The sequence below is a fragment of the Solea senegalensis genome, linkage group LG15 (assembly GCF_019176455.1).
Source record: "Solea senegalensis isolate Sse05_10M linkage group LG15, IFAPA_SoseM_1, whole genome shotgun sequence".
Classification (NCBI taxonomy): Eukaryota; Metazoa; Chordata; class Actinopteri; order Pleuronectiformes; family Soleidae; genus Solea; species Solea senegalensis.
In genome coordinates, this window is record NC_058035.1 from 7,644,617 (window position 1) to 7,663,329 (window position 18,713).

The following is an 18,713-nucleotide window of genomic DNA, read 5'->3' on the forward strand; positions in this document are numbered from 1 at the left end:
TGCTCCAAGGCGTGAGCTAGAACGTGATTAGACCGTGTCACTAGTTCTCTGCTCTTTATCACGGATGATGGATTGTCTAACGTGATTTTTCCTATTCCCGTAGCTGACGCTGGGCTTCTGCATGACGACTGGAGGCAACTGTCTGAAAGGCGGAACCACTTTTTTGTCCTGAGACAGTCCTGTGTGGATTGTCCTGTGAGGGAAGTTTGAGACAAAATATCTGGTCTATTGTTTATAGAATAGAATAGAATAGAATAGAAAATACTTTATTAATCCCTTGCGGGAAATTCTTTCGTCACAGCGCTCCAGTGTACAAAGGTAACGAATGTAACAGCAATTTTTTTGGAAATTACAAAATTACAAACTATAGGAAGAAGTAGGAGTAAACATAAGATTAAAATTACAAAATTAAAGAATACTATTAAAATAAGAATAAATTTACAGAGTTAAAAATACTATTAAAATAAGAATAAATTTACAGAGTTACAACATTTCCAGAATATACTTCACAACTTGTACTTCCCCCTCCCCCCATATTAACAATATATACAGAGGAAGTATAAGCCTATTTATCATATAGAGGAATTGTACAGCTTAATGGCCACAGGCAGGAATGATTTCCTGTGGCGTTCTGTGGTGCAGCGTGGTAGAATAAGTCTCTTGCTGAATGTGCTTCTGTGGCTGGTCAGCACATCATGTAGAGGATGGAGGGAGTTGTCCAGTATGGACCTAATCCTGGACAACATCCTTCTCTCTGACACTGCTGTCAGGGAGTCAATCTCCTCTCCAACAACATGGCTGGCTTTGCGGATGAGTTTGTTAAGTCTGTTGGCGTCCCGCACCTTCAGTCTGCTGCCCCAGCACGCCACAGCGTAGAGAATGGCACTGGCCACCACAGACTCGTAAAACATCCGCAGCATTTTCCGGCAGATGTTGAAGGACCTCAGCCGCCTCAGAAAATAGAGACGGCTTTGACCCTTCCTGTAGAGTGCGTCTGTGTTTTTAGTCCAGTCCAGTTTATTGTCCAAGTACACCCCTAAGTACTTGTAATCCTCAACTATGTCCACGTTAACCCCACGGATGGAGATAGGGGTCACTGGAGCCCTGGTCCTCCTCAGGTCCACCACCAGTTCTTTAGTTTTTGTCACGTTGAGCTGCAGATGGTTCTGCTCACACCACGTGACAAAGTTGTCCACCACACCCCTGTACTCAGTCTCCTCACCCTTACTGATAAGTCCAACTACTGCAGAGTCGTCAGAAAACTTCTGAAGATGGCAGGTCTCTGTGCAGCAGCTGAAGTTCGTGGTGTACAGGGTGAAGAGGAAGGGAGAGAGGACCGTCCCCTGCGGTGCCCCGGTGTTGCTGATCAGTCTGTCTGATGTGCAGTGCTGTGGTCTGCCAGTCAGGTAATCCACAATCCAGGACACAAGGGGGGGCTCCACCCGCATAGCTGTCAGTTTCTCACTCAGTAGAGCTGGCCTGATGGTGTTGAATGCACTGGAGAAGTCAAAAAACATGACTCTTACAGTGCTCGCCGGCTTGTCCAGGTGAGCGTAGACACGGTCTAGCAGGTAGATGATGGCATCTTCAACTCCTAGTCGGGGCTGGTAGGCGAACTGGAGGGGGTCTAGCAGTGGTCTCACCATGGGCCGGAGCTGATCCAGGATGAGTCTCTCCAGGGTCTTCATTATGTGTGACGTCAGTGCCACCGGTCTGTAGTCCTTGGATCCGCTGGGGCGTGGTATCTTGGGCACAGGAACGATGCATGACGTCTTCCACAGCACGGGGACCCTGTGAAGACTCAGACTCAGGCTGAAGATGTGTTGTAGCACACCACATAGCTGGAGGGAACAAGCTTTCAGAACCCTGGGGCTCACACCGTCAGGTCCTGCAGACTTGCCTGCATGGAGTCTCTTCAGCTGCCTCATGATTTGGTCAGCAGTGATGTGGAGTGAGGGGGTGACCTGTGGGGGAGGGGTAGGGGTGTTGTCTTGGAGAGTGTTGTCACTTTGGGAGCCAGGGGAGGAGGAGGTGTGTGGGGGGCCATCACTGGGGGAAGAGTGGCTGTAGGAGGGGGGAGGGAGAGAGAGTGGAGTGGGCGCTAACTGCAGGCATGCAGGAGAGGAGCCCATGGGAGGATGAGCCGGGGTCACCGAGTCAAATCTGTTAAAAAACAGATTCATCGCGTTTGCACAGTCCATGCTGCCCCCAACTCCTCTATTGCTGGTTGGTCTGAAGCCAGTGATGGTTCTCATTCCACTCCAGACCTCCCTCATGTTGTTCTGCTGGAGCTTCCACTCCAGCTTCCTCCTATACTTCTGTTTGGCCTCCTTGATCTTCACCTTCAGCTCCTTCTGGATTGTTCGCACCTCCTCTCTGTTGCCAGCTGTGAAAGCCCTCTTCTTCTCATTGAGGATGGTTTTGACTTCCTTTGTTACCCACGGTTTGTTATTTGGGTAACAAAGGACAGTCTCCGGTGGGACGATGGTGTCAACACAGAAGTTGATATAGTCCGTCACACACACTGTGAGCCCATCAATGTCCTCTCCATGCGGCTCACAGAGCGTCTGCCAGTCTGTCACTTCAAAGCATCCCCGCAGTGTCTCATAGGCCTCATCAGACCATCTCCTCACGATCTTTGTGGTTACAGGCTGGCTCTTCACCACCGGCACATAACAGGGTTTGAGGTGAATCAGGTTGTGATCTGACCTGCCAAGTGGGGGGAGAGGAGAGGAGCTGTATGCCTCCTTAGCATTAGCATACAGCAAGTCAATGGTTCTCTCCTCTCTGGTGGGACAGCTCACATACTGTGTGAATGTGGGGAGTGTAGTGTCCATGGTGATATGATTAAAGTCACCCGAGATAGCAATGAATGCACTTGGGTGCTGAGTCTGTAGCTGGGCTATGGCAGAGTGAATGGAGTCATTTGCCGACGTCGGGTTTGCAGAGGGGGGGACATAAACAGCCACCATGATTACCTGTGAAAACTCCCTGGGCAGATAATAAGGTCGAAGTCCAACAGCACAAAGTTCCATGTTCGGGTCACAGATGATCTCCTTGATGGTGATGTGAGCGGGGTTGCACCATCGGTTGTTTACCAGCACAGCGACACCCCCACCTTTGCGCTTGCCGCTCTTGGCGCAGTCTCTGTCGGCCCGTATGGTGTGGAAGCCCGCGATGGAGACGTTGTCATCAGGAATATCCTGGTGCAGCCATGTCTCTGTAAAACACATTATGCTGCATTCCCGATACTCCTTCTGGCTCCGGGCTAGCGCTGTCAGCTCGTCCATCTTGTTGCCCAGGGACCTCACGTTCCCCATGATGAGAGAGGGGAGACACGTCTTAAATCTCCGCTTTTCTAACCTCCGCTGTCTCAACCCGTCGTTTTTCTTCTGTTTCAATCCTCCTCTGCGTCCCCGATGCGTTTTTCTCCGTAGCTCCGCTGGAACCTCTGCCGGTCTGTCCGCTGGGCCAGCCGGCTTCAGGTCGATCAGCTGTTCTCTGGAGTAAACAATCTGATCGGCTTGGACTCGTTGTGCTGCGATGCCGGTTTGTAGCAGTATCACAGCGAGCAAAAAGGCAATAATATTAACAACCAGCATAATTAAATAGAGGGTTTTAAATAAAATAAAATAGTTTAAAAGTTAAGAAGTTTAACAAGAGAAAAAACGAATAAAATACGAAAGAATAGGAAAGTTACACGGAGCGACTACAACAGGCTGCACGCGTGTTGACGCATGCGCACTAATTTTTTTACTAATATTTGCTCGGCGATATCGCCATATATCGTTTGTACGTATACACTGTAAATAAAACACTATTACAGCGTTTCAGTTGTGCATAATTATGGCGTCTCCTTGTTCTAGCTGTTCCTTGCAGAATGTACAGTATGTAATAATAAATAAGTGGGTCTGAAATGAGCTTCAAAGACCAACAACCGCCACTAATACTGAGAATAACAAATGTAGGGAAAAACATACTGAAATAGAATTTGGTGAAATTGAAGATTTGACTGATTGACATACAGTTGACATTATGTTCATTGCATAGTTCAGTCCTAACTTGGCATGACACCTGTTGCTAACACTCTGGACATAAATCAAAGATAATGCGCATCTATGCGTATTTCCAATTACTTAATATAGTAATATTTGCTTCTAGTACTATGTGCCTGTTGTATCCGCTGTTTCTGCATTTATTCCTCAGTAGAGCTGAATCTATTCGCTTAATCTGATTCCATTGTGCTCATTCACATTTCCCTCCTATAGACACACAAACTCCACCCCCCTCAAACATACAAACTTTAATTGGATGGAATTTTTGTTGCGTTTCCACTAAAAGTGCGCTCAAAAACATGCCCATGTAAACCCACAGACTCTGAATCTCCTTTTCCCAGAGAAAATGGCTCAGCTGGAATTTCTATGGATCTAAAATCAATGCAATAGAGTGAGAACTTCCAGAACACTGCTTAATTACTTTCTCAACAACACTGAGCAAATTGATTTCTAGAGAGTATCCTGAGGGACTCGCTGCAGCTTTAAGTGCACCACCCCTGCTCCTGAGGCTCAGTTAAAAGTTCTGCTGCCCCCCCGACATCCTCTGTTGGTTAGTCTTTTTCCAATAGGACACAAACAAAACATTTAAAACTAGATGGGCACTCAGAGATCGCGGCTGCCACGACCAATTTTTTACATCAGACTTGGGAGAAAAAACATTTCAAATACATAAGTGTCTGAAAAAAAGTCAACAGGGTCTCTCTGGCCAGACAAGTGGAATTGTTTCGTTGCATAACGGCTCAGTGCTTTTTGTGCATGAAATGTGGCCGACAACATAACCAGACAGAAACAGGTGTAAACATAAGCTCTCGAGCAGAAGTAACAGACGTCATAAGACTGTCAGAGAGTCCCCGCACCCACACAGTTGCAGCAGCTGCGCGGTGCGGTGGCATGAAATGGCTGTGAGACGTTAAAACACATCGAAGTGGAACTCGTGACCAGACAGAAATGATTCATTTCGACTGAGTGCAAGAGCTGACAGCACGGTATGTTTGAGATTTTAGGAGAGGAGAGTGCCGGTGGTGACGTTCTCACTCGTTTGACCCTGCTGGTTTTATGATTGGACTTCCTGTTTGCAGGATATTTGGTGAAACATTACACCGAGCAGTTCTGATACAGACAAACTGATCTTTTATCATTATATTCACCAAACTGAAAAGTATGAAATGAAAAGTGCCAAGTATCGGTTATCTAATGCCTTGGTTCTCAAACTGTGGTACGTGAGCTTCTTCTGGTGGTACTTGGAGGAAAAAATCAGAAATACTGTTCTACTGTATACACCAGGGTATGTGAGTCGAAAATGAAACAGATAACCAAATAATATTAATTACAATCGCCTTATCTCTCGCTCCATCTTAATCTAATCTCACTATACCAATGTGTGAAGTACTATAAGAGGAAGAGGAGGATGGTGAGAGAGCAAATTATTGAACTGGGAATAAATCTGCTTCCTGTGAGAAGCCTGTAGCTGACTGTGTTTGTCCTATTTACACCACTGTATTTTATTGGTGATAATAGTCTTACTTCCAGAGCTCAATATTTTCTCAGGTGGTTGTTGTTATATAAAAAAAAAGCACTGATCTAATGTAATTAATCGCTTTGTTTTTAAGTTTTTAAAGTAAAACAGCCTGTATAGGTTAATGTCCACACTAATGATCGTTGCAGTATATTATGTATTTGCAGACCGATGACAAATAATCAATAAACTGTATTAACACACTGTATGTACTGCAGCATTGTGTGTCGCTGCCTGTTGCACGAACGTCACCGTGCAAAGACAGTGGAGCCGACTCCCTTGCTTACGCAGTCGTTTGATTCTTCATATGCGGCTGCATGTTGTTTCTCAGCTGCCCAATGGAGAAGCCTCATTAGGCCGCATTTCATTTGTCAGTACTGATATTGCATGAATCACTATACCATGTACTGTGTCATGGAGTGATTTATGGCCACGGCTCTTCGGTGCACTCTTTGGGGATTCACTGCTTTTAAAAGTTTTTTTTTTTTGTTTTTTTTTGATGACTAACTCAAAATAAACAGATACTGCCCAATGACTTTCTATTAGACTGTCTGAGTGCCAAAGGTATTTGTACAAAGGGTGAAGGAGGTGAAAGCAGACGCTCCACAAAGACTGACAACTAAATTTAGGGGAAGAAAGAAAATCAAACACAGCGCTGCTTCTCTTACATCTCGACATATTTAAATGACTCCGGCAATTTGATAACACAACAATCTCATTTGCTGTCTCTTCTTCCTTCCCACACAAAAAATAAAATACAGGACCCTAAAGTGGCGCAGTATGTTTCTGCAGGGGAATACATAACTGTAGTGTCACTTACCTTTGGATACTGTTGGACCGGAATGAGAACTCTTTCGGAGAGCTTGATATTTTTATTGCTGATGATATCTAGGTATTTCTTTATGTCGCCGTCTTTTCTCAATTCATCCCCTTCATGTTTCCCAATCTCTGCAGAAGAAAAAAAACAGATAAGATGATAATTAGTTTGTCATATAAGTGATAAAAAAAAAAAGTGTCAGTTGACATCTTTAAGCCTGCTCTGGGGCCGACAGCAGCGTGACGGCAGCAACAGTATAATGTTAGGCTGGGGGGCACATTAGAGGAAATTTAACTATGCATTGTATCACACTGTGAATATTTCGCTGATTATTCTTGTCCCTCAGCTGCAAATATGTTCACATTGCAAACCTAATGATATGTGATTATACTAATGACTCCTTTACATCCAGCTCTGTAATCTCATGATCCAGTAATTCAGTAAAAACAGTCATACTCAGCTTGCTGGGCCCTCTCTTCATTGTAAACTGAGATTTTTTTGGGCAGCGAGCAGCGTCTCGTCCCCCACAGAGCAGAGGACTTAAACAGCTGTCAGATAAAATACATAAAACATTTGATATTGGAGTCATTTTGGGTGGAGATGAATGTTCGTATTAAGATCATATTTGCAGATCATTGGTTCCAATCAAAATGCAGTATTTCTCCCTATAAATTACAGGATGGGCAAATTGGCACCATATTTCTCGGGCGTCTCCTCAACCTTACTACGAACGGCAAAACATGAGACATGGATTTAAAATAGGGACGTATTGGCCTCCGTCTGATACTGGTCACACCACTAGGTCACTCACGCTCACTCACTCATCTTCAGGACTTGATTTGATTATGATTTTACATTGTACACATTATATCACATGAATGCATGAGTGTAAAATGGGAAATAAAAGCAATAACAACATTTTAACTTCACTCATTTTGTCCTCGGAAGCAGAATAATTGTTACACAATTGGATCATTATTATCTTAAAATGCTAATTATGGCTCGGGGATTACATCAAACAGCTTAGTAGTTTGCTTCATAAATTTAAGCAATTTCTAAGATTGTATAAGACTGGTATTGGTATTGGAAAATTCTCAAGATAGTTATAATAGTAGACATAATAAGGTGGTATCGAGCCAGAAAAAACAGAATATTTCTGTGCATTTTATGGCAATTAAACACACACTATACATTACTGCAACACACTTTCAGGACAATAAAAGGTATTTCTTAACAAGGCCAAGAACACGTCACTGACCACATTTGAGCTGATTTATTGAGGCTCAACAGTTTATTGAAGCTGGAGTTCTTCACCTTTATCTGAACTGACAGTGGACAAAGCTGTGAGGTAACAAACACCTCTGGCTCAGACAAATACAAGTCTTAAATTGTTCGCTAAGGAAGAGGCTTGACTACATGGACTGAAGTAGACCACCCGCTCGTATTGAATTCAACCTATGGATTGCATTGAACGGTTCAGAATGCAACAAAATGATCAGTTTGTGTGGGAAAGTGTTGGCCGAATGATCAGTGGCTTCAGTTTTACACCGTTAGCTGCTCGAGTACGTGGAATGTACTGATAGCTTCCAGCCTCTCTGATTGGGCCTGATTGTCCGAGCAAGATTTCAACTGGAACACGCTGTCACTGCTTATTTGCAGTTTCTCTCTAAGACGGCTCTTACCGAAGCTTTTAAAGTGGTCTCAAATTCAGAGGTCATTCAAAATGGTGGTGTGCAAATGTCTCCTTTTGAGTTGATAAAAATGTAGCAGTCAGTGCCAGATGAAAAGAGCCAAAGGAAGGCTTTTTTCATTATCTCTCCAGACTGCATTCTGGATTTCTTTTTTTTTTTTTTATGCGGGCTAACAGATTGAAAGATCCATCCGACCTTGCCCTCACATCAGCTGGGCGGATTCACACTTTGTTATTCTTAATGTGACTCTTTACACTAGACAGGCGTCCCAGGATAACAGCCGCTAACGCAATATGGCTTGTGGTATGTGCTTTTGCCCGAGGACATACACGGTATCAAACACAACATGTGGCGTGCAAACGTGCGTATTTTTGAACTTGTTTGGTGTCTGCTGTATTGGGACACGCTAAAAATACAAAACGAACCCCCACCGAGGCTGCTCACATAACCACGGCTTCAACAAACTCAAGCGGTGATCGGGATCCTGATCAAAATCGAATCCATAACTTCCTCCACAAAACTTCATCGAAATCTGTCATTTACTTTTTGAGTCATGCTGCTCACAAACACACAAACACGGCCAAAAACATAACCTAATAAGCAGTGGGGGTCCTGGGGATGTCAGTCCACAACTTTTAGTCAATATCGCCAACTTCCTTGTGCCTTCATATTTGTTACAAACACACACGATCCCCAGAGGATGAACTGTAATATTTGGTGTTTTATTGCTCGCCGGCTTCCCTTCATATGCTCTGTGACCTTGGTTTAAGCCCAGGCAATAAAAGGAGTGGCATTTTCCAACCTCAGCGGTACTTTGTGCTCCGCGATAATTAGCTAAATGTGAGCGTGCTATTACAACGGATAGACGTCCCTTAGAAATGATAATTCTTTTAGAACTACGAGTTCTGTCAGGTGCAAAGGTAAAAGTAATGTCACATCATTATATCTCCACAAAGCCCACATGCACAGGAGCTTTGGGTGAATGGAGGGACACCAACGTCAACACAGGAAACAGTTAATGTCGATTTTTTTCTTCGTGTGACCACAATCTTTCTGTAACCTTATACACAAATGTAATTGTGACAAACCACTGTGTTTCCCTGCACCTATCTGATTTATTTTATAATCTTATAAAATTTTTATTTTAATTATTTATCAAACTATTGCATCAGAAAACAGTAAAAAAAAAAAACAACTGTAATTGAAGAGGCAAAGTAACAAATAAATGTTTCCATAAATGTTTCCATTTCAATCCGAGTTCTTGCTTTAATCAAGGACTTATTTCCGCCTTTCCTCTGGACTTCTGCATGTCAGAGAAAGTTTGTTAGACTCTTATTTTCATTGTGCAGTATTTAACTTGCAAATGGGTATATATATACATATATGTATATATATGTATATATATATATATATATATATATATATGTATATATATATATATATATATATATATACATATACACATATATATGTATATATATAAATGTTATATATATATGTATATATATATATATACTATATATACATATTTTGTTCATACCGAAAAAAGCAGCGATGCTTTCACAGCCCATGAAGATTACTATCCTCTATAACAGTCGCACAATGACATAAACCTTTGTTTGACTGCAGAATGCCTGTGAACTTGGAAACCGACTGTGTAACACAGACAAGAGACAGAGAGGGAGACAGGGAGAGGCAGATGAGCTTAAAATGTATAAATCGGGAGAAACCTTCACACTGTTATCACCGTTGTCAAATATATGGTAGCGAGCGGTGGGAGCCTACAGATCAGAGAAGCGACTATGTGCTTTGAGGGCTTGTGGTCTCAGCTCTCACACAACTCAGGATGAAAAAAGTGTCATTAGGGAAACTGAATGAGTAACTATTCTGGTGCTCTTGATCCTCTCTGTTCCGCTGCCCAAACCCCGTCAGGAGAGCTGTGCTCAGTGGCCAAAACTCCCAAAAAATATGATTTAACTTGGCAGCTCCAAGATGAATGTGTGCTAATGTGCAAGTTAGGAGAATATTGCTCAGTCTGTCATGGATTAATTATACAGACATGATTAGTCAGTTCATGAACTTGAAGGTAGTTTATCCAGGATAACAAGTTCAATATACAAAAGTATGTACTCCTAACATAGTCGACTAGAATCAGTCTCTATTAGGTTTGGACTATGATTACAAACTGAGGCTTTTGACGAAATACCAAATACTTTTCTCAACTGCTTAGGTTCAGGTGAGGGTAATCTATTCTTACTGACTGAACACAATCAAATATTGCTTTTAAGATACAATGTGCATTGAGTACATTTTTGTGCTGGACTGTATTTCACTGATAAATGACTCTTAGACATGTGCATGTAGTTCCAGCAGCCTACAATAAGAAAATCCAGGAAAGTGAGTTCCAGTCAGTATAAAATGTATACAGTTTAAGAGTAAATGGGAGTGGGAGGTGCCTTTCTGTAGCTTTGTTAATTTTGTAATATTGAACAGATGAAGAAGTGTTTTGTTTTTGTTTTTTTACTAATGAGTCGTAGAGCTGCAACAAACGATTATTTTCATAATCGATTAATCTGTCATAACCTACTGATATGAGGGCTGCAACTAACCGCAATCGATTCATTTGTCGATATTGTTTATTCTGTTAAACGATTTATTGTAGGTCCATAAAATGTCAGGAAATGTTGAAAAATTATACTGTTCTCAACATCATTCCGTTTGAATAATTTCTTTGTGAAAGAAACCAGAATATTTAAGTAGCAAAAAAAATCAGAGTGTTCTTTATTCGAGGCAGACCATTGCAACATTTTCAATAATTGCATTGGTCAATTAGTATTATTATCGACATATACATACACATAATATTCTCCTTTTGAATATGTTATTGAAATGAAAGCGAGAATAATTACGTAAAAATTGCCATTCCTTCTCATATCGCTAATCATATCCCAATCGCAAAAATAATCGGAATTAGATTTTGATTCAAAATCGTTCAGCCCTAATTAGTATGCGTCATTAAACTGATTGCATGCTATAAGAAGCCATGAAATGAATGCTGCTTTACTGCCATTAGTAGACACCTAAATAATTAACTTTTCCATGACTGAGGGCTATGTTCAGTTTATAGTGCCACTTCACAACAAGAGAAAAAATCAAGCTAATTACTGTATTGGTTATAAGGTCATTTCATTATCACTTGTCCTGCGTCAGTGGTGTTAGTAAGGGTTAGATTGGGGTGAAACCACAACACTAAAGATTGAACTATGAAGAGCACAAGCACAGAATAAATGTGTGCACATTTGCGTAAAAACCACACATGGAATACAACTGCATTGGAATTTCCATTTTACCATGTTATTTATATGCCACCACGGTAAAGGCTTGAAATGGCCTTCACCTTGGCAGATTGAATCTGTTGGGGATGGATTTCAAAACATGCAATTAGCTTTGGTCTTTTTTTTCACTCTGGACTAATGAATTTATTGTAGGTGCTTGGGGTTGGAAATACATGATGTACCAGTGTTTGGTCACATGCTGCTGATGTGTTTTTAAATGAGCTGCACTGAGGCAAGTTGCATTCAACCACTGACACAGTGATTAAGTATTAAATCATAAATCGAATTATTATAATGCCGTCTTTAAATGATCTGCTGAAAGTGCAACTGAAAGTAAAATGGAAAACTACTGGTTACACAAAATGTTTAATCCCTAAATCTTTTAATTATCATCTTTTTATTATAAGTAAGTAGAGCTTAAGCAGGATGAAGAATATCCCCCTACTTTACCTTTGGTACAAAACATGGTCCTTCATTTGATTATGATTAGGATTAAAACATGATTATTTATGTATATATGTACTCAGTTGTTCTGTAGGTGTAGGGTTTTTTGTTATTTCTTTTATACTGAACTGAATGCATGTTGTTTTGCTGCTGCTGCTGCTGTCAAAGCTTTAGCGCTATACGTTTTCAGTCATATATGAGCAAAACATGATTTTATAATCGCAGGCATTTTATTTTCCTCTTTTCACATACTTGTGTTGTTTAAATTATACGGACCTCGGGTCTGACAATAAACTGATTGAAAAACATTTATTGCGGTAAATACCTGGTGTCCTTCATTTCTTTATTTACAACTTTCCAGTCATATGGGGAGTATTGGAGAGGTACAGTAACACAATCTGATGTCTAATATCTATTTTCTGAGTGCTGAGGCTTTGGCTCATCCACTTATTTCTGTTTCTTGAAATGCTCATGACCTTGGAAATGAATCTTATTCAACCCGTGCACCATTGTAGGTCACTATTGATAAGAGAAATATTGTAATACAATGTTTTACTTTTCGGGAAATGTAATTTTTTTTTGTTTTTTCCCTGCCCTAGGTCATACGACATGAGGAGTCGGTGGATGTTGTCACTGCTGGATACTGAGCAGCCCCTCTCATAATGTATATGCTAAAAATGTGGGCAACAATTTGCAAACAAGAGAGCGAGATTAAATGAATACAAAGACATCACTGCACTCACTGGTGAAATATCATCCAAATCAAGTGCAAAAATGTAAGCCATGTCCGACTGAGCGGCCAACTTGTATGAGTCGAGCCAATTCTCCCACGATAAGTACTTCTTTATTGACTCTATCCTGCACTATGCATATTTATATCTCTTTAACAGTGAGACAATCCCAGTTCCTAACTAATGCTCTCCATTTGTAGCTGACTAAAGCTAGGCTAAACAGCTGCAGTGCATTACAACATTTACTGCTTCATTTTGATAGGACAGTTTATTAATTAATACATTGCAACTCAATTAATTGCCAACTTTTTTTTATTGATACATCAGGTTTTTTTTTTATTAAAATAAAAATGTCTCTCGTTGGAATTTTGGCAAATTAAATGTGAATATTTCCTGGTTCGTTTGCTCCTCTCTGACAGTACACTCAGCATCTTCCAGATTAAACATGACATTTGTGGATGTCAATTTGAGGTTTAGGACTCACGTCTGGTTGATTAGTCACATAACAGATAATCAACAGGTAATTGATCATTAATCTATCAGCTGAAGCCCTACATGTTTTTTTTTTTACAAACAAAATGTGTCTTGTGCTCTCCAGAGTGTCTTATCTTGAGCACCTCATTGGCCTTTACGTTTATAAAATGAATTGCATGCAACATGTAAAGAAACAAAAGCTGAAACTAACTAACGCCGTGATTAACTACATGTTATTTCATCTCTTTCTTTAAGTACATTTCCTCTTTTGGTTAAACATGAGAACCATGAGGACATGCGGCTGAGTGCTTAAGTGAAAATTTGAGCTCAAACTGTTACGAGAATGGCTGAACACAGGGAGGAAATGAAACCCAGGAAAAACTCAGATATGATTTAGATTAAAGGATGTTTGGTGCTCTCTCACACACACACACACACACACTGCAGTTTCACGTGAAAGGCAGACTCTGACCTGCAGGTCAAAAAGGTCTAAACTCGTGACTCATGAACAGACATCGTTGATAGAAATGGAAAACACTAGAAGACAACAACAACAACAACATTTTTATAAAGATTTACTCCCTTTACCTCCTCCTCCCCTGTATCTAGTATATACTCATCTTTTATTCAGAAAGTCCTATGTCCTTCAGATCTCATAAAGATTTGTTTCTACTGCCTAAAAACACTGAGGGCATTTGAGCTTAGCAATATTCTTCTCAACAATTTAAAAAAAAACAAGAAATGGAAACATACAGTGGTACACATTTGCTTCTGTATTTTAAATTAACCAGTATTCCAACCTCACTGCATCCTTGTCAGCTTTGCTTTTGCTTCACTTATTAGGAATCTCATTGGTTTTTATGACAGGACTGAACTATGTGGCATGAAGGCGAGCACTTTGAAGGAAACCACTGGGATCAATTAAAGGCGTCTTCTTTTGTCTCTAACTTCAACCCACTATTAAAGTAAATCTGCAGTTTTTTCATTCAAAGGCAAAGCTAAGGTCAAATCCTGACGACAATGACCTGCATGTGTCGATCTGAGCAAGACTTAAGAGAACTACACTGCCATTAGCTGAAGCAAGTCCAAGAATATGTCATTTAAAGTTATTCAAATCATCTTGAATGCCGTGAAACAAGAAGCTCACACATCCAATCTGAAAGAAACTCTCTTCCACCCAAGAAGAGCTGAACAGCTTTAAATCTGCTTAAAGAAAGACACACGACTTCAAAGCCATCAAGTTAAAAAAAAAAAGAATAAAAAAAACTAATTCATTTCCTAGATATGGGGCTGATAACTGCAACCAAGGTAAATCCATGGCAGGCTGTTTATTGTGCGTGATGGGAATAATGCAGGATTACATGCTCTGGCTTTTCAGTGACAAATAGCTGTGGATCTATAAATCTGTGGGCGTAGTTTATCATGCTGTCCCTATGACTGTATTATATAAGCACAGACCGACAAAATACGAGAGCAATTGTGTGAAAGTGGCTAAAATTATGAGTATTATTTCACACGCTGTCCACAGCTGATTATGTTGAACACTATCAGAGTTGACACAACAACTCAGCAAACTGACAGTTTATTATAGGGAATGTTCACTATTGTGGATGATGAATAGGGCTTTCTTTCTTGACCTTGCAAACATAAGACTATTTTTTGTTCCCTCATGTATGACAGTGTATTGTCTTTTTGTTCATGATGTTTCAGAGTTATGGGCAACTGCGAGTATAGTGTACAGATATGTAGTTCACAAAAAAACATTGCTTTGCCTGAATACAATCAATATATAAATTAAGAACGTCTAAAATGTCATTAGGCGGATGCATATACGAATGGAGCGAATATCTATATCTATATATACAATGTGGTGGGTATAATGAAAGCAGCATCTTCTGTTTATATCCTGGCATGTGAAACAGCCTTGAGTAAAGCTGGCAAAGTGAACTGCGTGACAGATGATCCCATCTGCATCACAGTTAGCGAAAAGCGCGGGTCTGTCAGGTGTCTCATCGACACATTTCAGTAACAAAGCTCCAGGGGCAGAGGCTCCGGAGCACAAACACCAGAGTTGTCCAATCAGAGTTGTCCCGTTAAGCGAGCAACTGGGATTGCGCAGACTGAGGTACCTGTGAGGACCTCTGAGTACCAGCCAAGCTCTCTTTCCACGAGGCCGTAATATAATGTTTATGCACACTGCAAACACACTTTGAGACACATTTGCTTTTGAATGTTCTAGCTCACTTCTTTATCATGACACCATATCTCCAGTGCTACTTCAGTGCACAATAAAACATAAGCATATGACAGTGCACATAGTTTTGAGATGGAAATGTCCCATCACTCACTCGTACAGTAGTCTCTAGACCCTGTAGCCAATGACACTGCATCCATGTGGAGGACATCAATAACTGCAACAGCCAAACCTGGCTGCCCAACCCAAGCTTCTGGACAGTCAGCAGTGCACTACTGTCCACCAGGGACATTACATCCTCCCATTCCTCAGCTCCCTACATACCAAAGCCCACACCTCTGAAGACACACTTGTCAAAATAGAGATGCACTCAATGTGCTGAAGAGTCTGAAAATGACAACAGTCTTAAGAGAACAGCACTGCTCCCTCTCTCAGTATAAAACAGTCGTATGCCAACCATTGAGACCTTTCCAGTTTTGGGGAAGTACTTATTCCCAAGACCAAAATCAATTCCATCGTCCAGTTCCATCATTCCATCAAAAAAGGCCCAGCAGACTGCAGATAGTATACTTTCTGCGGTAACTGTGGAAGTATGGTCTGCCAGTGGTGCTGCTGAACAAGTTCTTCACTACAGTCATTGAATCCGTGCTGTGCTCATCCATCACGGTCTGGTTGAGAGCAGCCACATAATAGAAGAAACAGACTGCAGCGAACAGTAAGGAAAGCAAGGGGGGAAAAGAAAAAAAAAAAAAAACCTTGGTTTTACCCTGCCCACCAGTATTTGTACTCTTCAGGAACCAGAAAGATCAGACCTCTGTAAACCACAGACGTGAGTGGTGTCTTTTACACCACCTCCCTGATAACGAGCACATGAATATTCAACTCTACATATACTTGTACTCAGACATCATACATTTATATTCCCCTATACATGACGCACACTATTGTTATTTGCAGTTCTGCAAACTTGCACTTTATGCTATACTGTATGTTGCCCTTTAGGTAATAAACATACATATATGTATATATACATATATATATACTTTATATACAATGCGTATGTTGTTAATTGTCTGTGAATAGAGGGTACGTGCTGTTTGAGAGTCACCACCAACTGCCATCACAAAATTCCCTGTGAGCGACTGTGAAAGTATTTGTGAAAATGAATCTCATTGTGATTCTAATTCTGGTCGAGCTGAGCCGACTTTGCGGGTGATGCGTTTCCCAGCCAAGCAAAAGTGACATGGTCTCAGTATGTAAATGGACGAGACTGAGGCTACACCTGCAGTATACAGAAGTACTTTGCTATAATATGCTGCAAGAGCAAACTTGATTAAACTGCCCTGTTGGAAGAACTGTGACAGGCGGGTTAAATGAAACATAGTCGCACATCTGTCTCACCCTTGAGGTCCCCTCTGTGACCTTGTTATGGTGCAGGACTGTGACTGCCAACTATTACATTTCATAAATTATTATTTCATTAGTTGTTTCAACCATTAAATGAAGAAAATTGTGTCAAATATTGATCGGTGTTTCCCCAGCCTCATAATTACAACATTCTAAAAATGGTTTGTTTTGTCCACAAACCAAAGAGGAAGGAAACAGGACAAAGATCATGTTATGGAAGCTGACATTGGAAAACTGCCCTATTCTCTAACTCCTATTATCAAAATAGATCAGTTGCAGCTCCATTGCAGACTTTGAAAATGACTCTTAAATTTATTTGCCTTTGTTGAGCGGTTATCCTTTAGAATCAATGGTTCCTGCAACAAACTACATTGGCACTTACACTTCGGATACTGCTGATATTGGCACTTAATGTCAGTTCGTGCAGCTTTTGTTCATTTGACTATTATACTTTATTGATTGTAAATTACAATGGGGTTTTTTTTAATCTACGCTGCAGAGACGACATCTGAAAATACACCATCGATAATTCAGGATTAAGAGCACCCTCCAAATTTCAGTTAATCACACAGCTGAATCATTTCACTCCTGGCTGCTCTGTGTTTGTTTTATGCCGATGATTCTTCTTCTTGTTATTATAGAGCAGTGGGGTCAAACAAACAAACAAACAGCTCATGCTGTGACTCACTGGCTTCTTTCAGCCACTTTACTTTTCGAACGTTCTTTCTCCCTGACGCTGGAAAACGTTGTTGTTGTTTTTTTAAAGAAAAAAGTTCTGAACTGAAACCAAAACAAAATGAATGTGGTAAATAAAGTCAGGTCACTGTATTTGAGCAAAATACGATGTAATAGTGTTTTCTGTTGCAGTAGTGAAGTATAATATAACACTGAGAAGATTAAACACACACACACACACAAACAAAATACAGCTTTACCTTCTGCAAGGAGGCGCACCGCGTGCGCAAAGGAGGGGTCCAGGCTGCTTTTCTCCGCCGCCAGTTCAGTTAAATACTTATTTGGATGCATTGTTATCACCGGATGTGCAGGTACAGGTGCAGGTACGACTGCAGGACTCCTGAGCGTCGGAATGCCACTAAAACCTTCCCGCCTCTGCTCTTCGCTGCTTCGCCCCGCCAGTCTGAATGAGCACCAGAGGTGGAAACCCGCTCCAGATGGATGAAAAAAAAGAAAACACAAGTCCAAGAGACGCTTGACTGACTACAGGAGGGTGAGTTGTGATTCAGAGGTGAGCGTCCATCTCTGCCACCGTTGACTGCTTGCTGCCTGCCTGCCTGCCTGCCTGCCCGCCTCGGCTCTCCGCCAGACTCAGTGCCGGATCTGCAGACCGCGCCGCTCCATCCCCGCCCCTCAGCAAACTCCATTGGCCACATTCTGAGTGGGACTGGCGCTGCTGGAAAACAAAGACGGTCCCCGCTGAGTGCATACCAATTGGCCAGTGTGCAGTGTATTTCTTTTGACTGTAATTGACAAATATTTGAATGTACACTCACAGTAAGTTACTGGCTGCTACTTGCAAATGATTGTATGTACATGTGGTATTTTCATGTGGACTGTAACTTCACGGCCATGCCATATATTGACTAGCAGTATGTTCCTGTATAAATACTATATTTTAGTGGCTTGCACCGACATTTGGAAGTGCAGGGGGTGAAAATTGAAAGGGCATCTACTGCACCATTATAATTTCCCACATTCTCACACAGGTATACAGGGACATCCTTCACAGCACAGCATTGGTTTCTATTACTGAGATGGTTCATTTCTATACAGCACTGAATATCATTTCCTCTCTAAGGACACCCTTTGGGACACTGTCGTGTAGGGACAGTGTCCCAATTGGAAGGGTACCCATAGGAAACAAAAGTTACAAGGGCATCTTAAAGGACACTCACTCATTTCTACCACTTCATCATCCACATGAGGGGGTGCTGGTGCCAATCCCAGCTGACATATGGGGCGCAAGGCGGGGTACACCCTGGACAGGTTGTCAGTCCATTACAGGGCCACACATAGAGACAAACAACCATA

General features: G+C 41.4%; 1 protein-coding gene across 7 annotated transcripts in view; it reads right to left on the minus strand.

The window, feature by feature from the left end:
- Positions 1–17,967, minus strand: part of khdrbs2 (KH domain containing, RNA binding, signal transduction associated 2) — a 65,128-nt gene extending 47,161 nt beyond the window's left edge. For all 7 annotated transcript variants that reach the window (XR_006361915.1, XR_006361914.1, XR_006361913.1 and 4 more), the window contains exons 1-2: positions 17,600–17,967; positions 6,392–6,519 (exon numbers count right to left, since the gene is read on the minus strand). Coding sequence is in view for 4 of the 7 variants with exons in the window: in XM_044046686.1 (XP_043902621.1) it covers positions 6,392–6,519; positions 17,600–17,690 (219 nt within the window). In the remaining 3 variants the exon portion in view is untranslated. The remainder of the gene's footprint in view (positions 1–6,391; positions 6,520–17,599) is intronic.
- Between the last annotated feature and the right edge of the window lie 746 nt (positions 17,968–18,713).